The sequence below is a fragment of the Podarcis tiliguerta genome, assembly GCF_965153285.1.
Source record: "Podarcis tiliguerta genome assembly, chromosome: 1".
Lineage (NCBI taxonomy): Eukaryota > Metazoa > Chordata > Lepidosauria > Squamata > Lacertidae > Podarcis > Podarcis tiliguerta.
Window position 1 is genome coordinate 115,205,823 of NC_139534.1, and position 24,982 is coordinate 115,230,804.

The 24,982-nt window shown below is 44.5% G+C and overlaps 1 protein-coding gene across 3 annotated transcripts in view; it reads left to right on the top strand.

Annotated features, from left to right (window-relative positions):
• Positions 1–1,206: 1,206 nt before the first annotated feature.
• Positions 1,207–24,982, top strand: part of TUNAR (transmembrane neural differentiation associated intracellular calcium regulator) — a 72,050-nt gene continuing 48,274 nt past the window's right edge. Inside the window, exons 1-2 of one of the 3 annotated variants that reach the window (XM_083440698.1) lie at positions 1,214–1,696; positions 12,530–12,806. In XM_083440698.1, coding sequence (XP_083296824.1) covers positions 12,771–12,806 — 36 coding nt within the window. In that variant the 5' untranslated portion in view covers positions 1,214–1,696; positions 12,530–12,770. Of the gene's footprint in view, positions 1,697–12,529; positions 12,807–24,982 lie in introns of all 3 variants that reach the window. The other 2 variants (XM_083440699.1, XM_083440700.1) reach the window with 2 other exon arrangements.

A 24,982-nucleotide genomic window follows, 5' to 3' on the forward strand; every position in this document is an offset into this window, starting at 1 on the left:
TCACATTGGCTTTAAATTTATAGTGGATATGTTACCGCTAGAAAGCGGATGTGCATGTAAGGTATGAATCCGACCTGTCCAGCCCTCAGACCACACTGGTCCTCTTCTCTTCCTGCACAGTGGAGAGCAAATGAACCACACTGGCATGTGGCTCTGCACTGGCAAATTAAAAATGCTGGGATGGGATTCCAGTTGCTTTCTTGATGTGATGAAGTGGCAGTAGCAGGAGGTCAGAGGGCCAGTCCTACCATTAGGCAGAGTGAGGTGGCCTGCCTCAGGGGGCAGGGGCGCCAACTTGAATAAAATATTGGGGGCAGGCAAGTCCTGCCCTGCATAATCGATCACATGATGCAGTGCATACAACACCATTTGAATGGCAATGTCCATCAACTTTTGGGGGGGGGGGCCTTCAAATATTTTATTGGGGGAGGGAGGCAAAGGGACTTTGACCCCTAGGAGTTGACTCCTATGTTGGGGAAAGTGAGAAGACAGCAGTGAGAGCCCCTCAGTTGTTCTTCCTGAGGTCCCTGAGCATTTTCCTCCTTTTGGAAGACAGGGCTGTGTTCCCCTGCCCCTTAACAAATAAGCTAGCCCACTGCCCTTAGGCACAGTGCAAAATGCAGTCTCTGCTGGATAGAAGAATTGGCTATCAAAATGTTACCAGGAATCATGTCAGGGCATCTTGGCCTTTCGTCTGACCCTTATTATCACAGAATAAAGGTGCTCCTGCCTTTGGTCATTGGCCTTATTGACTTCAGCAAATCAGGACCAGGGCAATATTTTCCCTCCAGATCCTGTTCTTCTTCATCTTTCTCGAGGAGGGAGAAAAGATACATCTGGTGAGTTAATCCCGTTGTTGTTGAACCGTGGCCGTAATGCCGAGCAAACCAGCAAAAGTAAATATACACATGCTGTATAACTTTGCCAGAAGAACTTGGCTGAGCCAACAGATTTTCACTCCATGAGACAGGTTTCGCTGTATTTGTAGAGGTCTCTTTTTTAAACAACAACAACCAACAAACAAACTCCCCTTGAGGAGCATTAAATTCAAAGCAATCGCAAGATGCCCATCCCTTCCTGATGCTCACTAAGCTGCTGCTTGTTTCTCTGTATCATTCCGTATTGCTTCTCCAACCAACCAAACCATTTGTGTGTGTATATATATATATCTGTGTGCTTGCTTGGGTTTATTTGAACCCAGGGGCTGCCTTCCACTTCGAAAAAAATGAATACCATTTGATATGGGAAATGCCCGGGCATGTGAGAGCATTTTTCATCTCCGAAGAGTTCAGTTTCATTTGCTCTCCTCCTTCTGTGTTCCAAGCAGGCAGTGCAGAACGCTGTATAAATAGCCAAGCCTGTGCTACATCCAGTTTGAGATATCCAGGCATCCAGGAGGGGAAGGCACACGGCAGGGGGAAAGCACTGAGCAGCTTGCGAAACTAAAGATGATGTATATTTCAGACTCAATCTCCTGAGCAATCTTGGGAAGCTCGGATGGATTACAATAATACTTCAGCAAGGCTGCCGGCGTCCGTAAAGAGCTGTCACTTACTAAGGAGGATAAGAGCTGGAGAGAATGTCATTATTTCCTTTCTACGTAAGATAAATGTGAAGGGCTGATTCTCTGGACAGGATGAGCAGCACTGCAAAAGATGATGGCTTAAACTTTTAACATCTCTTCCAAGTGGAATATGTGAGTCTTAAGAACCTTTTTCTTCTTCTTCTTTAAAAAAAACAAACAAACTGAATGGGGGTTTGAGTAGGGGGCAGTTGTTGTTTCGGAGGAAATTGTGTGACGCTAGTTTTTAGCTGCACAGTGCTATCTTGGCAAGACTTGCAAGACAGATTATTCATGCCCGAGTTGCACGTTTTTCATTAATAGATTTTAGCTGTTTCCATTCTGAGAACTTGGGCATGGCTGCCCAGCAAACATGTTACAAAGGTGGACCTTATCTTAATAGGAGGTCCTGTATCTACAAGTATCCTGGCAAATTTTGAATGGATCCTTATTGCACAGTGATGTGGGGGGTAAGCCCCAGTGAAGTCAGTGGGACTTACTTCCAAATAAACATGCATGGGGACAGGCTGTGTGATTGCTCAAGCACATCCTTCCAGTTCGTTTTCTCAATCTTTGCTTTTTGCAACCATCAAGTTCTTGTTTCACCAGGATTCCCCCCCCCCCCCCCCCAATTATCTAGGTTTCTCTTTGGTGGCATTTTAAATGCTGATAAGCTGAATGTAGTCTCTGGATCAACATGAAGATTCTTAATGGGTTTATGGTTAATCTGGGCTATTCAACTTGGCTCAGTTACAGAACTGCTGCATGAGTGAGGGATGTGCTAATAATGCCTTAATAGGGAACGCTATTTGCAATGACAGGCGATCATTGGTTCTTTTGTTAAGAAAAATTGAAAATTACTTTTGTGCGCATATATATATATATATACACATCAATGCCACACAAATTAAAACAGCAACCTCAGTTTTTTAGTTGCACTTTCATGGTTTTCAATATGAATCTTAAAGGTGTAAGATGAATCTTTAGGGTAGCCTTTCAGGAAAATAACCCAGAGGCAGTGTTGAGCAAAATTTTTAATTTTATGGCGATACCACAAGGGAGAAAGTATAGTTGATTGTGGAAAGTAATTAATTCGAATACTGGTTTGCATTTTAGTTATGCGATCTGCACACAAGCATGCTGACACAGAAAAATTACAACTAAAATATATGAATAGCTGTATGCTTAATTAACAGCAGGCAAAGCTGTTATCGTTTCTGCATAAGCCATTTAGCACCCCATTTCATGGAGGGCTCACGTTAAAAAGCCACCTCATGATCAGCAGAGGAAAGGAAGTGAGATGTTAAAATAGGAAGAATTTAATATGAACTTAGTAGCTGATTAACTGTGGAATATAGGGATATAGGCAAGCAAACAAGAGTCGCATCATGTCATGTCATATTTCTCAATTATGAAAGCAGCAATCTGGATGTACTGTAGGAACATGATTGCTTTGGCATGGTTTATTTCCTAATAGACATCAGCTGGGATTCTGAGTAAACTATTCCACAAACCAGTCAGTGGAGCATGTTTAGTCCCATGGAAGTTTCCTGACCATGACCTCACATGTTTGATTCTAGTCACATTTACCTAGAAGTAAATCCTAGCAGTATTGCTGCTACTTACTTTCAAAAAAGTATGCCGGAATCCTAGGCATGCTAAGTCCCATTGTGCTCAGCATCATGCCGAGTGTGCTTGGGACTGCAACCTTAGTATCACTATTCTGCTAATTTCCAAATGTCTTGCATCAAATTAAGACATTTCAAAAAGGGGAAAAAAAGAATCAGTCAAGAAAGTTTGTTGAAGATGAAAACAGATGCAGAGAACAGTGCTTCAGAAAGATTAAGTCCTTTCATGCTCTTCATGAGCACAGATTCCTTAAAAGCATTTTTGAAAAGCGATTTCCTAAATTCCATTTTCCGTCCCTTCACATCTAGTACTCAACCAAATCATTTCAATAAACTTTGGAAGCCTGGATAATACTATTCAGCACAGTAAAACGGAACAGAGCACAAAACTGACAGCCAGAGCATTAGTATTAAAGTCTCAGCCTTGCAACATGTTTTGATTTTTTCGGTTGCATTATTTGAAATGTATACACACACAGAGAGAGAGAGACATAAACACACACACACACATATGTATACTTTCCCAGAAGCTAATCCAGTGAAAGAATATATCCCCAATTTTCAGTGCATAGAAACTTGAAGAGAAGTTATTTTCCTGTTCATGATTTTAAGCCAATAATGGGGAGCTTAACTGAACTTTAATAAGACTAATTGAGAGGATAGCTGTTTTCTCCTCCAGTAACCTGATGCAATTCTCTCTCTCTCTCTCTCTCTCTCTCTCTCTCTCTCTCTCTCTCTCTGCGTGCCTTTTGGGCATTTGCACTAAGTTAAAGAACAATAATAATGTGTGTGTATTTATGCAGCAGTTACAACTGTTAATTTGGGTAACTTACTGGAGAGTTTTCTCTCTTTTTCGAAGTACAAATCTGCTTAGGGTGAAAAGGATTTCAGGCAGATGATCACTCTTGAGATTCAGTGAATTCGCACATTGCATGTCCTGTCTTATTACATGGTTGTACAGGAAGATGATCATCTCCCCAATGAGCTTCGACAACAAACAGAGGATGTGCAAATACATCACTGCATCGTATTCAGAGATAATCTGATTCTTATATGATGTTCGGAATGGAAATTCTGCAAATTCATCCTTATTACTTCTGCAGACTGACACGTCTCCTTCATAAGATTAAAAACAAAATCTACTTAGAAAAGAAGCAACGGGAATGAGAATAATATAATTTGGTCCCATGCTATGGGCCTGATTCAGACCTTTTCCTACACACAGCCCCCCTCCCCCCCATGTACAACTCTCAGTATGTGGTGCTATTAGGAGAGGCGAAAGCACATGGGAGCCCTGTACTCAAAACAAGGATGCATAAGAATAGGAAGAGAGACAGTGGTTGAGGATTACAACATCTATTACGTTTTTGCATTTGACTGATGGGGTGAGACGTTTTGTTGCCTGTGAGAGGCCGTTGCAGAAAATCCGAGAGTCAACTTCAGCAATGTTGCAAAGGCTGCTTAGGCACCCTCTTAGTTTCAGCATTGCTTCAGGGGTGGTGGTGGGTGTTTGCCTGAAGCATGAGAGATGAAATATGCACCGCAGGAACCTTTGCAACATAGCAGGGAAGGCGGAGGCACACCTCTTAGCTCAGAAGCCCCTTGCGCCAGCACATGGTCTGAGGGCTCTGCCCCAGTGTCCTCTGCAATGTTCACTTTGCTGATGGATCGCATTGGGTTGCGTGGGGCTCACACTGCCGATGCAGCCCCATGTTGCTGATGGCGCAATGCATCTGCTTCCCTTGGGATCTCGTAAGTAGGTGCATGATGGAGAGAGGGGAGCCACTATTAGAGGAGGCTGCATCAAAAAGCATGCTCACACCAGTGAACCTCTTGGAATGCTTGTGAAAGGAATGGCTAACTTTATTCCCTGCCAAGGTAGCTGTGTAATCATAGGGGGAATCCCTTTGTTTTGCCATCTACAGGGGAATAAGGCCCTGCTTTTATCCTTATTGCCCATGCAGGCAAGTTGAGGGACTCAAGGCAGGCTTTACTCAAGCACATCTGATCCCTTGAAGAAATGTTCTATGGGTACTACTAGATGAGATTGGAAATATACGATGAAGATCACCCACTCTTTTAAAAAATAACAAGAATAAAAGAAGTTAAAAACAGCTTTATAAGTGAGGGAAATGGGGATATGTGGGGATATCGTACTAGAGAATAAGAGGGGTCACTTGCATCATTTCTCCAAACTAAGGAATGCCCTTAAAAACTGTCAGTATCCCTATTACAACAAACAGAGAGATAACATACCGGTCCTTCTCTTGTCTCCCTCATGAAAGGGGTGATTTAGATAAGGAAAACAGCAAGGGAGAAGTCTTGACTGTTCTTTCCCCAGCATCTTGGACCTGTTCTTATTCAGGTTCCTAGCAGCTGCTTTGAACTTATTTTTCTTTAAAAAAAGGAGATCCTCATGCACTTTATTTATTTATTTATTTATTTATTTGCACCACAATCTAATTTCACCCTCATCAGCTCACCAAATTCTGTGAAGCCATTCCCAGGTCTGGCACCTAAGCTTATCTTAAATTTCCCAGAAGGTGTTTTTCTGAGGAAAAAGTCTGAGATTTCCTCTTTTCTCTTACCAACCCCTCACCTGGAAAAAAGGAGGCCGCTTTGCAAATTCCCCCCTCCCCCCAAAATATTCTTCACTTCTTTTCCCCCTTTTGGTGACAGTTGCCTTAGAACAGGGAGAGATCCAAGACACAGTGGAGGACTTTAAATGATGGCCAGGCTGCCAGCACAGTTGCTGCTTCTACGTCAACCTTAGGAAACCCACCAACTTAGGGAAAAAGGAAGAAGCTTTGTAACTGCTACTATACCGATGATGAACCCCATCCCTGAGAAGCTGTTGGAGAATTCCTCCTCTCTCTGGAGAAGTTTGGCGGAAAGCCCTTATCCCCAGCACAATTTCTCTGCGCGCAAATAGGATGCAGAATTTCTGCAATCAAATTATGCCTCTGCTATCCACATGCAGCCTTTAATGGCCATTCGCTGTTCCAGATCACCCCTGAGGGAGCATTGCTGGAGCAGAAGTAGATTCGGCCAAGGGAAGCAGTATGAATAGCGCACTGAAACACTGCAGAAATTGACTATTAGGAGTGTAACTTAGGTCAGCAAACTCTGGCTGTGGTTGGTATGTGCAGAGGTATGTGATACTTCCTTGCCCGGCTTGATCCGCAGCTTCATGAAATAATTAGGTATTGAACAGTAAGTATAATTTAAACACAGCTGCTTAACTCAGATGATAAGTGTTCTGCTTTTTTTTAATTTTTCATTTCTTTTCCATGTTGACTCAGTTGCAGTAAAATATTTTGCACTGAACTGCTTTTTTCTAGTTTTAGTGTTATGCTATACATAGTTGCTCCTGCCAACCTAGCAGTTTGAAAGCACATCAAAGTGCAAGTAGATAAATAGGTACCGCTCCGGCGGGAAGGTAAACGGTGTTTCCGCACACTGCTCTGGTTCGCCAGAAGCGGCTTAGTCATGCTGGCCACATGACCCGGAAGCTGTATGCCGGCTCCCTCGGCCAATAAAGCGAGATGAGTGCCACAACCCCAGAGTCGGTCACAACTGGACCTAATGGTCAGGGGTCCTTTATCTTTATACATAGTTGAGCACTGGAGACTTGAAGACTGTGTGGCAGTTTCAGCCACTATCTCTAAATGCTGAGGGTGTACTTCTTTTCCCTTCATGTTTTCAGGTGTACACTGATATTGACTGATGGAGTCTAATCTCGCCAACTTCCTGAAACCATTTTTCTTCAAAGCCGAGACTGAGTTATACTAGAGCATTCCAAAAACATGGCTTCTAAACTGTGTGCCATGTCACCTTCTGGCATGAGAATTTGAATGAGAAGTTGAACAATGGTAGTCAAGTTTTCATGAGAGCTAGCTTGTCTATCACTTCCAACCTACACCCCTTGCTCCCAGAGCTTTTTTCCAGCCGGAACTCACCAGAACTCAGTTCTGGCACCTCTCAGGTGGGCGCCATTTTCATTATAAAACAACAGGGGAGGCATTCATGGTGGGTTCTGGCACTTCTTTTTCTAGAAAAATAGCATTGCCAGCCTTCATGTATGACAGCTGCATATTTCTGCATTGCAGAGCGTTGAACTAAATGATCCACACAGTCCCTTCCAACTCTACAATTCTCTTACTCTGTGACTGTAAAACATAGTCGTGTGTGTTCTTTTCACACTTTCCGGCCCCAGGCCCAGGCCCGGCCCATACAGAGCTTATCTGAGACCAGGGTAAGAGTCCCCAGTCGGCTAGGAGGCCCGGGGCATTCTTGTCATGATTGTGTAAGTCCAGCAGCACCCCTCTGAGGCCTGGAGCAAGTGTACTCTGCTGCCCCACCTCTGCCCAGGCCTATCTAAGACTAATGCTGCCCAGGCCTTAGCCCACGACTAAACCCCTCACACACATTTTGCTGACCCATTCACAGAGTTGTGAAATGATGCGGACGTTCTGATGGTTCTCCAAGAGGGAGGCGGAAATTCCAGGAATGGAGGCAAATTCTTCTTTGTTCTTCTTGAGGGATGCTGACTGGCAGCTGTCGTTTCTCCTGAGAAGGCCTTTCCAAGAAAAGCTATGTCTTCATGTAGTTATCTTGTTATCAGTTGATCATTGATGCTTGTAAAGATGTAAGACCATAAGAAGAGCCTGCTGGATCAAGCCATCAAGTCCAGCATCCTGTTCTCACTAGGGCCAATCAGATGTCTGGGGGAAACCTATGAGCAGAATTTGAGCACAAGAGTGATCTCCTTTCCTGTGGTTTCCAGCAACTGGTATCTAGAAGCAGAGAATAGCCATCATGAAAAGGAGCCATCAATAGCCCTCTCCTCCATGAATTAATCCTCCTTGAAAGCCATCTAAATTGGTGGCCACCATTTCTTCCTGTGGGAGTTGGTTCCATAGTTTAACTATGCACTGTGCAAAGAAATAATTTATCTGTCCTGAATCTTCTAATTTTCAGGTTCATTGGGTGTCTGTGAATTCTGGTGTTGTGAGGGAGGGAGAGAAGTTTTCCTCCGTCTACTTTATTTCATGCCACGCATAATTTTTATAAACTTCTATCATGTCACCTCTTAAGTCCCAAACACTGCAATTCCATCCCCTTGGTCACTTTGGTTCTAGATCTTTTCTGACTCTATGTTTTTGAGGTGAGTTGACCCATGCATGGCACTTCATAAGACCAAATAATTAGCTGATTTTCACTGCTATGCAGACCACTAGTCCCTTCAGAAAGTTACAGTTCCTAGAGTTCTCTGTGAGGAAGACGAATTGACAACCACTATGAGAATTGTAGCTCTGGGCAGGAAACAGGGGTCTCCTAACAGCAATCAGCACTCTGACTACAGCTTTTTCTATAAAAAATAAATTGCATATGAATATTATCATTTGTGCATATGCATGTGTGTGTATGTGAAATTTTGGTGATGTTCTCATGGGTGTGGTGTAGAGTTTTGTTGCAGTTAACCTTACTTTGAGGTGACTGATGGGGGAGTAGAGATGGAGGCGAAATTAGTTTTTGTTTGCGTTTTAATGGGGCAATTCCTAATTAACGCTTCTTGAAACAACACGCAAAGTGAAACGTCGCTATCCTTTGGAATTCATACTTCTGAGAATTTTGCAATGCAGTTCTCCAGTCAAACAATATGTACCAAATGTATATATTGGGGGGGTGTGCAGAATACAACATATGTTAGTGAAAGCAATATACAAAAATGCATTATATCATGGAAAATTTCTTGCAGAAATGTGTTAGTTAATTATTAGTTAAAGGTACATACAATAATGTGTTTATCAGGAGAATTTTGCACTTAAATGCGGATGAATCTTCATGAGGATTTTCTTCTTCTTGCAAATGCCGCAGAAATGTGGAGAACTAAATTTAAGATTAGGAAAATGAAGACATTGGGAAAAACCAGTATTGGGAGATTCATATATAGTGCCAGCTGTTGGGCAAGTAAAAGCAGGTCTTGGGTTAAAAAGGCTTTACTGATCAGCACTCCCTGCAAAGCCCCTTTCACAATACTTCTCTGGCAGCGACAATCAGCTGTTTGTCAGCACTTGGGAAAAGTGTGCACAGTTTCCCCAGTGCTGACAATCAGCTTATTGCTGGAGTGTGGAAAGAACGGCACACTTTCTCCCCACCCTGCAAAGGCAAAAATGGGTCACGTGATGTCATTGTGACATCAGGTGTCAAACTTGGCCTGAGGGGTAGGAATGTGGAGGTAAGAATCTGGCCTACCACTCAGATCCTGTGACCCACCCCTGTTTCAGATAATCATAGAATCATAGAATTGTAGAGTTGGATGAAAATGTTGTTGTTGTTTAGTCACTTAGTCGTGTCCGACTCTTTGCGACCCCATGGACCAGAGCACGCCAGGCACTCCTGTCTTCCACTGCCTCCCGCAGTTTGGTCAAACTCATGCTGGTAGCTTCGAGAACACTGTCCAACCATCTTGTCCTCTGTCGTCCCCTTCTCCTTTTTTGGGGGGGGGGGCTTTGTATTGTTTTTTTTTACTTTAATAATTTTTTATTCAGTACAAGTTAAAATACATACATATTCACAACAAAAGAAAATACAAAAGAAAAAGAAAATACATCTATCCAAGGAAAAAGAATTAGAGAATATTTTGTCTCTTTTCATATTTACAGTTATTTATACCTCTATAAAATGCTATTCGTGATAACACAGTGAAATGAAATGTAAGATATCAGATTAAAGAAAAAGGGAACAAAGAAGGAATAAAAAAGTAAAAGAAAAGATCATATATGGAAATTTTTTAAAGGTAGATAAGCACTCACAATACATAGCCATTTCCAATCTATATTTACATTCAATTGTATAATTTCATCTTGTCCTTATCTACTTTAAATAAATTGTTTCTTTTGAAAGAAAAGAGAAAAAAAAGAAAAAAGAAAAAAAAGAAAAAAAATGACTTCCACCGTTTACCTCACGCATTTTTAATAATCCGTTCTTCAGAACCTCTGTTCTTCATATTTTCCCTTTGGATTTCCTTAATGTCTCACTTTGTATTTTTTATATTACGCACAAGATTATTCTAAACACAACCAGATTTTTGTAAATAATCATTTAAGCACTCTCATTGCTTCATAACCATAGTTTTGGATTTTCTGGCTGTGGCATCTGTCACCCCATTGATCGCCAAGGTTGATTTGGCTGATCTGGCTGGCTAGGCGGGTGTCCCCTTCCTCCCTCACCACTCCATGTGCGTCCCTCCCGAAGCTGCGTGCTCGGTGGAAGAGGACGACCATCCCAGATAGAAGGAGTGTACCGTTCTTCGGTCAAGGGTATACGATAGCTGCGCTCCCCTGCTAGAACCTCCAAACAAGCTCAAGGTCCGTTGTCCCCTTCTCCTTGTGCCCTCCATCTTTCCCAACATCAGGATCTTTTCCAGGGAGTCTTCTGTTCTCATGAGGTGGCCAAAGTATTGGAGCCTCAGCTTCAGGATCTGGCCTTCCATTGAGAACTCAGGGCTGATTTCTTTAATGGATAAGTTTGATCTTCTTGCAGTCCATGGGACTCTCAAGAAAAAATATTAGAATATGAAATATGAAAATATTAGAAATAAACTATGTTTAGAAATTGTCATTTTGTGAGAAAGCACATGTTTAAATGTGATTTTTTCCAGCAGTTTTTTTTTCTGTATTATTGTTATTTTTTTGCATTTTAATGTGGAAATAGCAGCGAAGTCACTTATGAATGCATGTGACAGTGACTAGCTCCAGAAATGGATCGATGGCATTCATCCCTAGCTACTGGGCACTGAAGAGCCTGAGCTTCTGGAGAGTCACTGTCCATCAAAGTTAACAATACTAAACCAATGGTATGATTTAAGACAGTTCCATGGAACCCGGCTCATGTCTAAGAGAAATACGGCAAACTCCTCTTGAAATACTTGCAGTGGTTGGGCTTTGAATGCGGCTTTCTGAATTTGGAAAGTAAACTTCCATTGGCTGCAATGCAGTGGTGGCAGATGAGCCAAACCATGTAATTTGGCTAAATTTTAATCCAAATTATTTTAACTGCCTTCCAAATTATTTAACTGTTTTACCTGAGCAGGAGCCTCACATTCACATTGCCGTTGACTTCATTTGCAACTTAATGAATGCATATTACTAGATACGTGAACATAAACTTGCAAGCAGCATGTCAATGTACTTTCCCTGCTTGTGATTCGCAGCAACTGATATCAAGAGACATAATATCAAGAGACTGATAGCCTTTTCCCCATGAATTTAACAAACAAACAAATAAAATAATAGGGAGGGCATTCCACAAATGGAGAAACTGCCAGTGAGAGGAACCTGTCACTTGTCAGCGCCGATCAGGCAGCACTGCTTTTAGCATAACTACATAGGCTTAATTTGTGTCTGAGCTTTCCAGTAGGTTTGAAAGAGATCTGGGCTCTTCTGAGTTGGTGCGCAGCAACAGCAGGCAGAGGCAAGGCACCAGTGCTGTGATCTGTGGCAGTGAGTTAGTAGGCCAGGGCCCCATGTTAAATTTCCAGCATCTTCAAGTGAAAGGAACAAGCAATGATAAGAAGACGTATGCCTGAAATGTATGCGTTTCCAACCCCATCCTTCAGCCTGGACACTGAGGTCCAGCTCCGAGGGCTTTCTGGCAGTTCTTTCTCTGTGAGAAGTGAGGTTACAGGGAACCAGGCAGGGGGCCTTCTTGGTAGTGGCACCCACCCTTTGGAAAGCCCTCCCACCAGATGTCAAGGAAATAAACAAGTATCTGACTCCAGAATCTCAATCACCTTGGTTATTCCCTCCCACTTCTCCATCACTCCCTCTCTTAAGGATCACAGTCCTTTGGTTCATCTCTCTTTTGAATTCAGAGTAAGCAGCCCCAGAGTGACTCGAGCAAATCAGCCCGCGGCCTTTTCTCTCGGCTGGAGGATTTCCCCTTTCCGGCAAATTTGTCGCCTCTCTTATCCCAACCGCTTTCTAAAGAGAAGGCAGAATTTCTAACGCTTGACCTAACACAGGTTAGGAAAGGAGAAACGGGGAGTTTCTTGTTTTAATCTTCTTTAAAAGCAGAGGGAGTCATTTGTCGGCAGTGGAAAGCTGAGCTGCAATTACAAAATATGCACTATGTGGGAATTGCGAAAGTTTGTTCATTAGAAAATAATTGCCTCTTTGTAGGGGGGATGGGCAAAATTTTGTTGCAGTGGAGTAAAGGAGATGCACCCTCCTCCTTTTTGGTTAGCTACTCCAGAGCTTCACTAAAATACTTCTCTCTCTCTCTCTCTCTCTCTCTCTCTGTCCTCCTCCCTTTCCTTTGGAATCTCTGATGACAGCACAGATCTCGGAATGAAGAACCTCTCCAGGCTGATTGGAAATGGCATTGCAGAGCTGAAACGTAACTGGAGGAAACATACCTCTCAATGAAGAAAGTACAATGCACTTGAAAGCTCTGACTCCTGGTGAAGAATTCAAGCCTAGAGAAAACTTGTCCGCTTGGCTGGGAAGGATGGGTTGGACAATCTTCACGCATTCCAAAAGGAATCTGGATGCCATGCTGAGCTTAATCTCTGCAGCATGCTCGGTGATTTTCTCCTCCTGATGCATTGCATGGTAAGGCCATTTCTCTTCTCGTAGCAAATGCTGGTTTCAGTTTGAAAGCATGTAAAACTGTGCTCGTCATTTGCTTATTATTGTAATCAGGGATCTAGGTCCTCAATGCTTGTGGTTTAAATGTTTCATGGTTTGTTTGTTTTAAAATGAAAACATTGGCCAGGTTGTGCTTTGTGTTGTATTTTGAGGAGCAATTTAAGATTATGGATTTGGTCCTGCTGTCACTTGTGTGCGACTGAGTTCCATTGATTCAGCGGGACCTATTCATGAGTACCTATGCATGGGATTGTAGTCTATAATAGCCTTGTTACAATGTATGACCAAAGTAATTTGGCTGTTGAAAAGTGGCCTTCTACTACCTCTGATTCCTGCATAAGACAAACTGGTAATAAAGAAGAAGAAGACTTCTCTGGCTTTTCTGCTGTGTTAGACTTGGATTCTACAGATACTAGGCAGGTAAAGAAAGTTTGTGGGTGGTCACCACTCAACTTTATGACAATGAAACAATTTCCACAGCCATTTTCTCAGCACAATTACTGCAGGCTACATGTGCAACTGTAATTGCATGGAAAAAGTATTGCGTGAGCCATCGGTACACTAGTCCCCCGTTGCAGCAATTTCCACGATTGCGGCAGTACTTTGTGCTCTCACTCCTGTGGAGGAAATCACTGCAAAGTGTGTTTGTGAACTTTTAGTAAATGCAATATTTCTCCCTACATGATCATATGCTTGGAGGTAGCAAGTGTACAGCAAGTGACAACACACTGAAACAACAAAACATCCCTAAGCTACAAAAGCAATCTAACATTAGCAACTATTCACAGTAGCCCATTCAAATGACAGCTCTGAGGACTGATGGGGTGTGTGAAGGAGGCAGCGGGTCACCAGATTGTAGAAACAGTGGGATTTTCCTCTTTAGGACTGGAATCTTAAGCAAACTTACGACAAACTCAGACTCATTGAAACCAAGTAGGTTTCTTTTTGATCGAGCTGAAGGTTCCCTTGAGGTAAAAATATATCATTCACACCGATGGATGCCTGTTGTAGTAGCATTTTGTTCTTATAATTTCCGGACATCAATATATTTTTGATTGGCTGGACAAGTCAGGCAAAAGTTGGAATACCTGAAATATTGATAGGACATTATGTATGTATTGTCCTGAAGAATCACAGTGTGAGCATGAAGGAGAAAGACATGAAGCGAAACTCCTTTGTTTGGACAGTCAGTGCATGAGTAATAAAGACAACATAGAGGTGTTTCGTAAGAGAATGGTTGCGGTGGTGTTGCGGCCTTTGCTGGCACCCGGGGCATGTGCGCATGCATGCACATGTACTGGGCAGGACAGGGGGCAGGGTGAGGAGGGTGAACAAAACCGGCTGTGCCAGCCCAGCACTCAGCGATGACACCATGGAGGGTTTGTGGGGCTGCTCTGCGCTGCTTGCCTGCCCGCCCACACAGGGCGGCCATTCAGCAAGGGGGCCGGGGACATGGTGGCAAGACAACCTTGGCAGGCAGGGTGGCACAGGGTGGCAAGACAACCTTGGCAACCAGCAGCAGGCAGGGTGGAACAGGGATCCCTGAATGGGTGTGCCTGGTTCACAAAATTGTGTGCCAGGGGCTACATCCCCTGCCCCCCCCCCCACGCTACATCCCTGACTGGTTGTGCCTTGCAGAATCTGGAAGTGTTCAAACGTACAAGTCAAACAGTGACCCAGATGATGACATGGTGTGGTTACAGACTGGGGAAGAGGGTCAGAAGGTATTAGAGCAGGAGAAATAAGGGACAGAGCAGAATGGTGTAAATAAATAATAAATATTTTTTTTTTTATTTATACCCCACCCTTCCCGGCTCAGAAAACCGGGCTCAGGGTGGCTAACAACAAATTTAAAACACTTAATTGTGATACAACAAAAAACAGCATAAAATACAGTATAAAAGCGTGAATAGCAATAAATTCAAAGTTCTAAAATCAATTTAGGGGGAAATCCATCCAATAAACATTAGGTGATCACCAGGGCTAGCTGGCTAAATTAGTCCTATTTGGGCCAGCAAGGAGGCCGGGGGAGAATTAGCTGTGGGATCCCAGAGCGGGTAATCTTCATAAAAAGGGGAGGGGGAGGGAAGGAAGGAGAATAAAAGATCAGGCTAAATTCATATTGAAAGCCAGGAGGAATAGCTCTGTCTTATAGGCCCTGCGGAAGGAGGTTAAATCCAGCAGTCTCATGGGACAGAGCATTCCACCAGGTCGGAGCCATCACTGAGAAGGCCCTGGCCCTGGTGGCGGATAATCTAACTTCCATAGGGCCCGGGACCTCTAAGCTATGATTATTCATGGGCCTTAAGGTCCTCTGCGGGGCACACCAGGAGAGGCGATCCCGTAAATACAAGGGCCCTAAACCGTAAATACAAGGGCCCTAGGAGAAGTACAAATGGATTAAAAGGAGGTTATATGGGAAGGTACAGCAAGTAGACTTGGGGGAGGTGCCATTTATACTTGTTGTGGATGCAGAAGGTCCGCAATTCAGTTCCCATCCTCTCAAGTTTACAGAAATGGGTAGTGGATAATGAGAAAGATCTCTGCCTCTCCCATAGACCTTGGAGAGCCACTGCCAGAAGTCTAATGACACTGTCTTAGATGCACTAATAAGGTGACCTGCTACAAGGCAGCTTCCTAGAACACAAGCAAAAGCTGGAGCGATTGGTGCTCTGTAACACATCATGCAGTTAAAGTACACGGCTTCCATCAAAGAATCCTGGAAACTATAGTTTACTCCTCACAGAGCTCTAGTTCCCAGCACCCTTCATCAAAGTTCCCAAGATTCCTTGGGGAAAGTCATGTGCTTTGAAGGTATGGGGTGTACGCAGTCGAGGATTTAGCACAGAAGGTTCTGCAGCGAATGTCCAGGGAGGCAATATATCTGAAGATCTCTGCTGGATCTTCTTTTCCAGGATCCTGTTCTCACAGTCACCAACTGGATGCCTATGCAAGCACAACATGAGGTTAACAGCACTCTCCTCACACTGATTCAGAGCAACTGATATTCAGAGACATATTGATCCCAACAGTGCAGAGTGAACATAGTCATCCTGGCTAGTAGCCACTGATAGTCTTATCTGTTATGAATTTGTTGAACCCCTTTTAAAGTCAGTGGCCATTACAGTGGTACCTCGGGTTAAGTACTTAATTTGTTCCGGAGGTCCGTTCTTAACCTGAAACTGTTCTTAACCTGAAGCACCACTTTAGCTAATGGGGCCTCCCGCTGCCGCCGCGCCGCCGGAGCACGATTTCTGTTCTCATCCTGAAGCAAAGTTCTTAACCTGAAGCACTATTTCTGGGTTAGCGGAGTCTGTAACCTGAAGAGTATGTAACCCGAGGTACCACTGTACTATAGCAGGCAGAAGTGAATTCCATAGTTTAACTATTTATTATTATTATTATTATTATTATTAATCGCTATGTGAAGAGAGATCTTCAGCTTCACTGGATTGACCCCAAGTCCTAGTGTAGGCGGGAGAAAACTACTTATCTACTTTTTCTATACCATGCCCAGCTTTATACACTGCTATCATGCTCTCCCTCACTTTTCTTTGAAACTAAGAAGCTCCAAATGTTTTCACCTTTCCTCATAAGGCATTTGCTCCAACCCTTTGGTCACATTGGTCGCCCCTTTCTGAACTTTCTCCAGCTCTGCTCTCCCCTATTTGGTGAGATGGCCAGAACTGTACACAGTATTCCAAGAAAGAGGACATGCTGTGGTACTCAAGGAATCTAGGGTTGCACAGACACCTCTGGTGTTGGTGCAACATTGAAAAAACATGGTTGGGAGAGGTGATACTGAAGTTCCATCTGAGACGGTCCATTCCCATGTACAAGTCACTACCAGTTCCTGGAGTGATCAAATAGCAAATGTGCTTGGCCCTTAGTCCTAAACCGAGATGGGGGGAAATACAGCTGCTTGTCAGGGACGCGGGTTTCGCAGTGGGTTAAACCACAGAGCCTAGGACTTGCCGATCAGAAGGTCGGCAGTTCGAATCCCCGCGACGGGGTGAGCTCCCGTTGCTCGGTCCCTGCTCCTGCCAACCTAGCAGTTCGAAAGCACGTCAAAGTGCAAGTAGATAAATAGGTATTGCTCCGGCGGAAAGGTAAACGGCATTTCCGTGCGCTGCTCTGGTTCGCCAGAAGTGGCTTAGTCATGCTGGCCACATGACTCGGAAGCTGTACGCCGGCTCCCTCGGCCAATAAAGCGAGATGAGCGCTGCAACCCCAGAGTCAGTCACGACTGGACCTAATGGTCAGGGGTCCCTTTACCTTTACCTATAGCTGCTTGTACAGGCAACCCCCTAATTACACACATTCTTCTATGCAATCCTGCTTACTATACTTATTTTTGCAAATACTTTTGCCTAATTGCACCATGCATTTTTTTGTATGTTAACTTCACTCATAGATACATACGCTTCCCCCCATTTTGTACACAATTTTCGTTTGGAGAACCATCAGAGCCGTGCAAATTTCAAAGGATAGCTGCTTTGTGGTTCACTCCCCCCCCCCCCCCGGAAATGTGAATCAGGCAGGTTCACATTAAAAGGTGAATTGAATTCCTTCCCCATTCATATGATGGTGCATACACAGTAAACCATTCACTATGTTTTCTGTGACATCTAAGTGCTCTCAGTGAAGGATCTTAAATACCACGAAATACCATTCCCTCTGAAGAGGATTTGAGAAGAGAGAGGTACCGATAATTCCATGAAAAGCACAAGAGAACAGGGCAGACTTTGCTTGGCCCTTTAGAAAGAATAAAGATGGTGTCAGGCGAACATGCCTAGGGTGTGAGTTCAAATGCTTAGGGGCCACCACAGAAAAAGCTCTTTCAACAATAGCCATACATCTGACCTTCAAAGGACATAGGAGGAAAAGATCATAAATGAACCACATTTGAAAAAAATCATTATTACAGTTCTTATTTGTTTGTTTCATTTATGAATTGCTTCCCATGAAGGACTTGCTGAAAAGGCGTGTCTTCCACAGGTGCCAAAAGCCCAATAGAAAAGGTGTCTGAGGAAGTTGTAAAGGATAGGAACCACCACACTAAAAGACCAATTCCAACATTGTGTGGCACAAACTGTGGATAGGATAGTTTTTAGCATTTCCTGTGGTTAGAACTGAACGTTGAGGCAAATTCTGACTTACGGCACTCAATCCAGTGAAAAGTGAGGTGAAGCTAACATGTGACTAAAAACAATTCATGTGAGTAAAGGTTTTGTCAAGTTGGGTTCCTTCATTGTCATGGCAGCAGTCATTAAGCTTGGGGCATAATTCCTTTTTTTCTCTTCTAAACAGAGTCACTTTAATAACATTATTTTTGCTCACGTAAATCTTTCCTTACTGTGTAATTACAGCTAGCAAACTAGGTCAATAACAGATATCTCAGTTTTTTAAGCTCTGTAAATGCATTATTTAGCAATCTTTTCCAACTGCAAAAGTTTACAATTAATTACAGGTCCAGAGGCACAAGTAAATATATTTCAACAGAAGCTCGTATTTTAATAATTTGTATATTTTTCATATAGTAAAAACTAAGGAAAAGTTCAAAGTTAGAAGGGTCAATTACACTCTTCAAAGCCCTGAACCAGTTTGAGGGATCCAAGTGTAAGCAGTACTGCAATGTTGGTGCTTTTTTTTTTTGGTGTTTTTTTTTTGAGGGGTTTGGTTCATAGTGAAGAACAATTTTGGGGTGGTATGTGATGTTTTCATCAAAAGGGAGTAAAATCTGCCCTTTGCTAGGAGATTGTGACTGTCCCCAAGTGTCCCCAAATCTCTCCTTGCGTGTCAATCCTGAAGGGGGGAGAACAGTAAATTAAGATCCAGACTCCCTGGGAGAACAGGTCTGCCACACGACTCCTATTTTAATAGTACAGTGGTACCTCGGGTTAAGTACTTAATTCGTTCCGGAGGTCCGTTCTTAACCTGAAACTTTTCTTAACCTGAAGCGCCACTTTAGCTAATGGGGCTTCCCGCTGCTGCCGCACAACCTGAAGCAAAGTTCTTAACCTGAATTACTATTTCTGAGTTAGCGAAGTCTGTAACCTGAAGCATATGTAACCTGAAGCGTATGTAACCCGAGGTACCACTGTACATTCGTGAGAGTCAACCTTCATCCAGAGAACTACCCAAGACAAGAGGCTTAAGCAAGCGCACATCTCAGCTGGGCCTCCATACTGTGGTGTGATGCATTGCATTTCTATTTGCACTATGGTAATTGCATTTTTATGCAACTTTAGCCAATGCAAATAAGTATGCAAATCTGAGCCCCTTCTTTGAACTCTTTTTGAGAGATGCAGCTCCTCTTTTTTTAATGATGGGTAAGTGACCAACTTTTCTTAATTTGGGGAAAGCTTATGAGCCCCTTGCTACAATGGCCAATGTGCAAATTCTAATTTGAGTACTATAGAGAAACAGGAATCCAGAAATAACTTGAGTTTCCCTTACACCAACACATATATTAAGGTCTGCATGTTGCTGCTAGGTTCTAGAAGCAGGTCTGCATTTTACTTTGATTCTGGATTCATTACACCGGCTCAACTTTCCAGTTTGTTCTGCAGATCAGTAGTGACATGCAAGGAGCTTAAAACTGAAACCTTAGAAGTGTCTCTTGGTGATTTTCACTCTGAATGTTAATTTATTTGTTGCTTTTGGGGTGAAGAGGAGACAGAGAAAACACTTGTGGAATGGAATTACTGGGGTGCAATTTTTTTATCTTGTATTAAGGAGTTCTAGATTCCCCAGGCATCATGAGACACCAGCCCCCTGCCACATATTTGAAAATGTAATTTTTTTTTGCGTTTAACTGAGTCTGCAACACATGATTCAAAGGTGTGGAGCAGGATTTGCTTACTTGTGGTGCTCCAGGTGTCCTTCATAGAATCATAGAATTGTAGAGGTGGAAGGGACCCAAGGATCATCTAGTCCAAGCTTGCTCCATCTTCCATGTGACACAGCCTTTTAGATAGTTGAAGATGGCTATCATTGTCTCAACTCCTCCTCTTATCCAGGCTAAACATACCCAGCTCCTTCAACTGCTCCTCATAAGGCTTACTTTCCAGATCCTTGATCATCTTGGTTGCCCTCCTCTGCACACGTTCCAGCTTGTCAACATCCTTCTTAAATTGTGGTGCCCAGAATTAGACGCAGTATTCCAAGTGTGGTCTGACCAAGCCAGAATAGAGTGGTACTATTACTTCCCTTGAGCTGGACACTATACTTCTGTTGATGCAACCTAGAATAGCATTAGCTTTTTTGCTGCTACATCACACTGTTGACTCATGCTGAGCTTGTGGTCTACTAAGACCCCTAGATCCTTTTCACATGTACTGCTGCCAAGCCAGCTGTCCCCCATCTTCTGTTTGTGCAGCTGGTTCTTCCTGCCCAAGTGCAGAACCTTACATTTGTCCCTATTAAAATTCATGCTGTTAGTTTAGAACCAGTTCTCCAATAGGTCCCGATTCTGTCTTCCAGCCCTCCAAGTTTGGTGTCATCTGCAAATTTGATGAGCATCCTCTCAATTTCTTCGTCCAAGTCTTTTAAGAAGACGTTGAATAACAAAGAGCCCTGGACAGAACCTTGCAGTACCCCACTTGTCACTTTTTCCAGGATGTTGAAGAACCATTAGTCATTTCCAACTCACATCAGCCCCAACTGGCATGGCCAAGGACAGGGATCATGGGAGTTGTAGTTCAGCAAACATCTGGAGGGCAAAAGGTTGGCCTTGCCCTGATGTGAAGAAGATGCAGATGTACTTCTTCCTTCTCGAAGCATCTGGGCTCATCCATCTGCCAACATAGTCGTTGTTATCTGCTGGTGTATCATTACCATTTTAAAAGTATACAATTTTTTAGGTAGACACCTAAAATTTTAAGTGTATGCCTAAAAATGTATTTGTTGATACTCTTTAGAATTTTATCTTTATTTATTTATTACATCTGTGAAGCATCTTGAGCACACATTTTAAATATGTAAAGGTGACTGATATACCCCCCAAAATAAATAAATGAATGCAGTTAGAAGACGGAACAGAGCATGAAGATTTTCTTGTAAATGTTTAAAAATGGGGGGGAAAAGAAAATTAAATTACTTTAAAATTTAAAAGCACATTTGCTGTGATTATGCAAATGAGGTGGGGTTTCTGTAGGAATTCCTTAAAGCAATCCTAACCATGTTTACTCAAAAGTAAGTTCAATGGGACTTAGTCCCAGTTTAGTGGAGTCAGGATTGCAGCTTTAAGGATTTTTGATTTTGAAAATCCTGAAAGACAGATCTAGACCAGCATGTGTGTGTGTTTGTAACTTCTGTAGTTGGGTATTCATTGTGTGTTTATGCAGATTTTTGAGAATATCCATAAATAAATCCAATGTGGTAATGGAAAACTATCCTGCTGAGAAATATCAAAGAAAGGCCATTTGTGGTTCGAGGACCCCAACCCCCCCGTGAGGTGGAAATAAACACACAAGGACACGTGGTATAAGGTTTATGGGCAAGGAAAAGGCCACAACTTTTATTGGTTACTGCAATGAAAAGGTATTGGCTTAGGCATTGGATGACCACAGCAGAGGGGTTGAACCACCAGTAGATGGAGCCAGTTGATGCCTATCCAACTATAGGCTCACCCATGATGTCACCGGGGGTCGTGCCATGGCCTCCAGCCAAGCAGGCATCGGACAGAATACACGACCGCCAGATTCCTTTAACGGAATACCCAAATCGAAGGCGTAGGCGATGGCCACACCTAGCCTTCCCACACAGCATAACACCCAAATCCAATGCCTAACCTACCCACCAATACCACAAAAGTTGTGACGGTTGCTACGAGGTAGGCGAAAAAACCCAAAGGCCTAATGCCAACAGGAAAAACTCCTACCAGGCCCCCAGACAACCGGGCGACCAACCTAAGGTCCATAGCAAGGCCAGAGAAAGAACTAAACCCTGAGCTAAAGGGAGTGGAGGGTGGGTGACTCTTGGAGCGGCGACGTCGAAAAGAGGCTGAGGGGGGGCCGGCGCCTGAAGATAAAGGATGGCTAGGCACGCCCCTGCTAGGGGCGGCTCCAGGTGGGAGCCGCCCCCTGGGCGTGAGGCGCCAGCCAGGTGAGCAGGAAGGGGCAGGGGCTCACGCCCCTGCGTGGGCGGGGGTTGGAGCTCCCGCCCACAACCACTCCCCTCCCCTCTGGGGAGGAGAGTCTTTGTGGTTCGAGGACCCCAACCCCCCCGTGAGGTGGAAATAAACACACAAGGACACGTGGTATAAGGTTTATGGGCAAGGAAAAGGCCACAACTTTTATTGGTTACTGCAATGAAAAGGTATTGGCTTAGGCATTGGATGACCACAGCAGAGGGGTTGAACCACCAGTAGATGGAGCCAGTTGATGCCTATCCAACTATAGGCTCACCCATGATGTCACCGGGGGTCGTGCCATGGCCTCCAGCCAAGCAGGCATCGGACAGAATACACGACCGCCAGATTCCTTTAACGGAATACCCAAATCGAAGGCGTAGGCGATGGCCACACCTAGCCTTCCCACACAGCATAACACCCAAATCCAATGCCTAACCGCCACCCGAGCCGAAAAAGGCTCGCCGCCAATACCTTCAAAGCCGCAACCAATCCCTAACACTCCTGATAACGCTGTCCAACCATAAGTCATTCCCTTTGTCCGTGAGGTGAACCCCGTCATCCCGGTATAAGGCCCCATTGCCAATCCGGATGCGGTCATGACTGATAACTTGGCCATACAAAAGCGCACCCAGCGGGACACGGCCCGGTTCATGACTTTCCTGGTTCTTTCAATGGCCATACAGCTCTGCGCACCACGCCAAACAGTTCTTTTCAGGAGGGAGGACCAAAACACCATTGTTCCGGGGCACAAGGCCGCAATTTCGTCCATATCATTCCTTATGGCCCAAGATAAGTCCACACTTTTCCTGCTCACAAGATCATTCTCTCCCAAGTGAATGATCAGAATGTCGGGAGGGCCGAATGCAGCCACTTTTGCCCTCAGCAAAGGCATAAGCTCCTGCCAGAGCATGCCTCTTCTGGCGAACCAATATACGCGTACTCCCGGATGTAAGCCCAGATTGGGAGTGAGGCCCCGGCTGATGGCCCTCTTGTGGGCCCAATGGACAATACTGTGGCCGCAAATCCACACGTTCTTCCTGACAGCAACTATGAAATGAAGAAGAGAAAAGAAGGGTAAGGGGGGGTCTGGAAGTAGACACGATTTAACGTATGTAAGTTTTATAAGCATTAGACTTCCAACGGCCCATCTCCTTAATCCTATCAGCTGGTGGCCCAAGCACGCGGCTGTTGTGGTGGCGCCGATCCTGAACGAATGCGCCACGTAATCCCTTGAGGGTAAAAACCGCAAGCTTCAATGGCCTTGCGGAGCACCCTTGAAAACTGGTGTCTTAACAGAGGAGATCCATCCTTGTGGACCAGAAGTGGACCGGGACCGGGAGGGCGCAGGCGGAGGACTCATGCGGGCCTCATACTTGGACCAGCAGATGGACCTCAGCTTTAAACGGATCTGAGAAAGTAAGCCATACGATATAGGCTTACGGCCCCTGGCCCTTGGAGGTTGCAGCCTACTCCATCCCTCTATGGCTCGGCGAACTAGGAAGTCACTGCATGGGTCAGACGAAAACGTGGCTTTGGTGGAGAAGCTAATGGCAGCTACGTGAATCTTAAGGGTTTTTGGGGCCCGACCCAGATCATCAAGGTGGGAAAGGTATCTTAGGACGTCGTCGGTAGACGGTGGCACACTAGGGCCGGTACCGGATAACCCCATCCTGAAGCCCAGGAAATCGCACCAGGCCTTCTTGTAAGACCTGAGGGTGGAGGGTGCGACAGACGCTAATACTCCCTTAATCATTTTGCGTCTCCAACGTTCCACAGGTGCTCCGGAAAGGGTTCGGGCAACAGTTGTGCTCCAGGTGCAAGCGACCGGAAGCGAGGCATCTGAAAGCGAGACAAAGCATCCACAATATTATTATTGATACCGGGTACGAATTTGGCCGAAAAGATTATGTTATACTCGAGGCACCGGAGCACGAATGACCGCAGGAGGGCCGCTACCCTCGTAGATCGAGATGACTGCCTTTCTAAGATTTTCACCACCGCCTGGTTGTCGGTTCTGAAGCATACCCGATGATTTTGAAACTCCTTTGTCCAGATGTGCACCGCGACCACTATCGGAAAAAACTCGAGAAAAGTCAGGTCTCACGTGATAGCCTCACCCTGCCATCCTGCTGGCCACCGCTGAGCACACCATCGCCCCCTAAAGTACACACCAAAACCTAGCGACCCTGCCGCATCCGATTGGACCTGAAAATCTGAAGTTAAGAATATCCTGTCATAGCGAGACTCCATTATAATTATCTAAGAAGGTCCCCCTAACCTCCAGGTCTTCCTTGACCGATTTCGGGAGTCTAACCCTGTGGTGCGGATGATTGAGGCCTACTGACAGCCTGGCCAAGCGGGTGCAGAAGGGGCGTCCCGGGGAGATCACCCTGCAAGCGAGGTTAAAATGACCTAATATGGACTGGGTCTGCCTAAGGGTAATCTTTTTTAGCAGAAGGGTGGCCCGGATTATTTCCCTAAGGCTGTCAATTTTTTCCCTAGGTAAGCGGGAGGATTGAGCGATGGTATCTAACTCGATGCCCAGATACGTGAGGCAAATAGTGGGTCCCTCTGTTTTCTCCGCTGCGAGAGGAACACACAAGTCCTGCGCCAAGGCTGCAAAGGCGTCCAATAGAGAGGCACATTCCCCGGTGTCGGGCCTCCCCACAAAGAGAAAGTCGTACGTGAGGCAAGTAGCAGGGCCCTCGGTTTTCTCCGCTGCGAGGGGAATGCCCAGGTCCTGCGCCAAGGCCGAAAAGGCCTCCAGCAGTGAGGCGCATTCCCCGGAGCCGGACCTCCCCACGAAGAGAAAGTCGTCCAAATAGTGCGTAACCCCAATGGAATTTGTTTTAAATCTTAAGGCCTAATCCAAAAAGGTGCTAAATGTTTTGAAAGCCGAACAGGCTACAGAGCAGCCCATTGGCATGGCCTTATCCACATAATATTTACCTTGAAATATGCACTGGCAAAAGGCGGAAAGCCGATTCAATATCACACTTCGCCA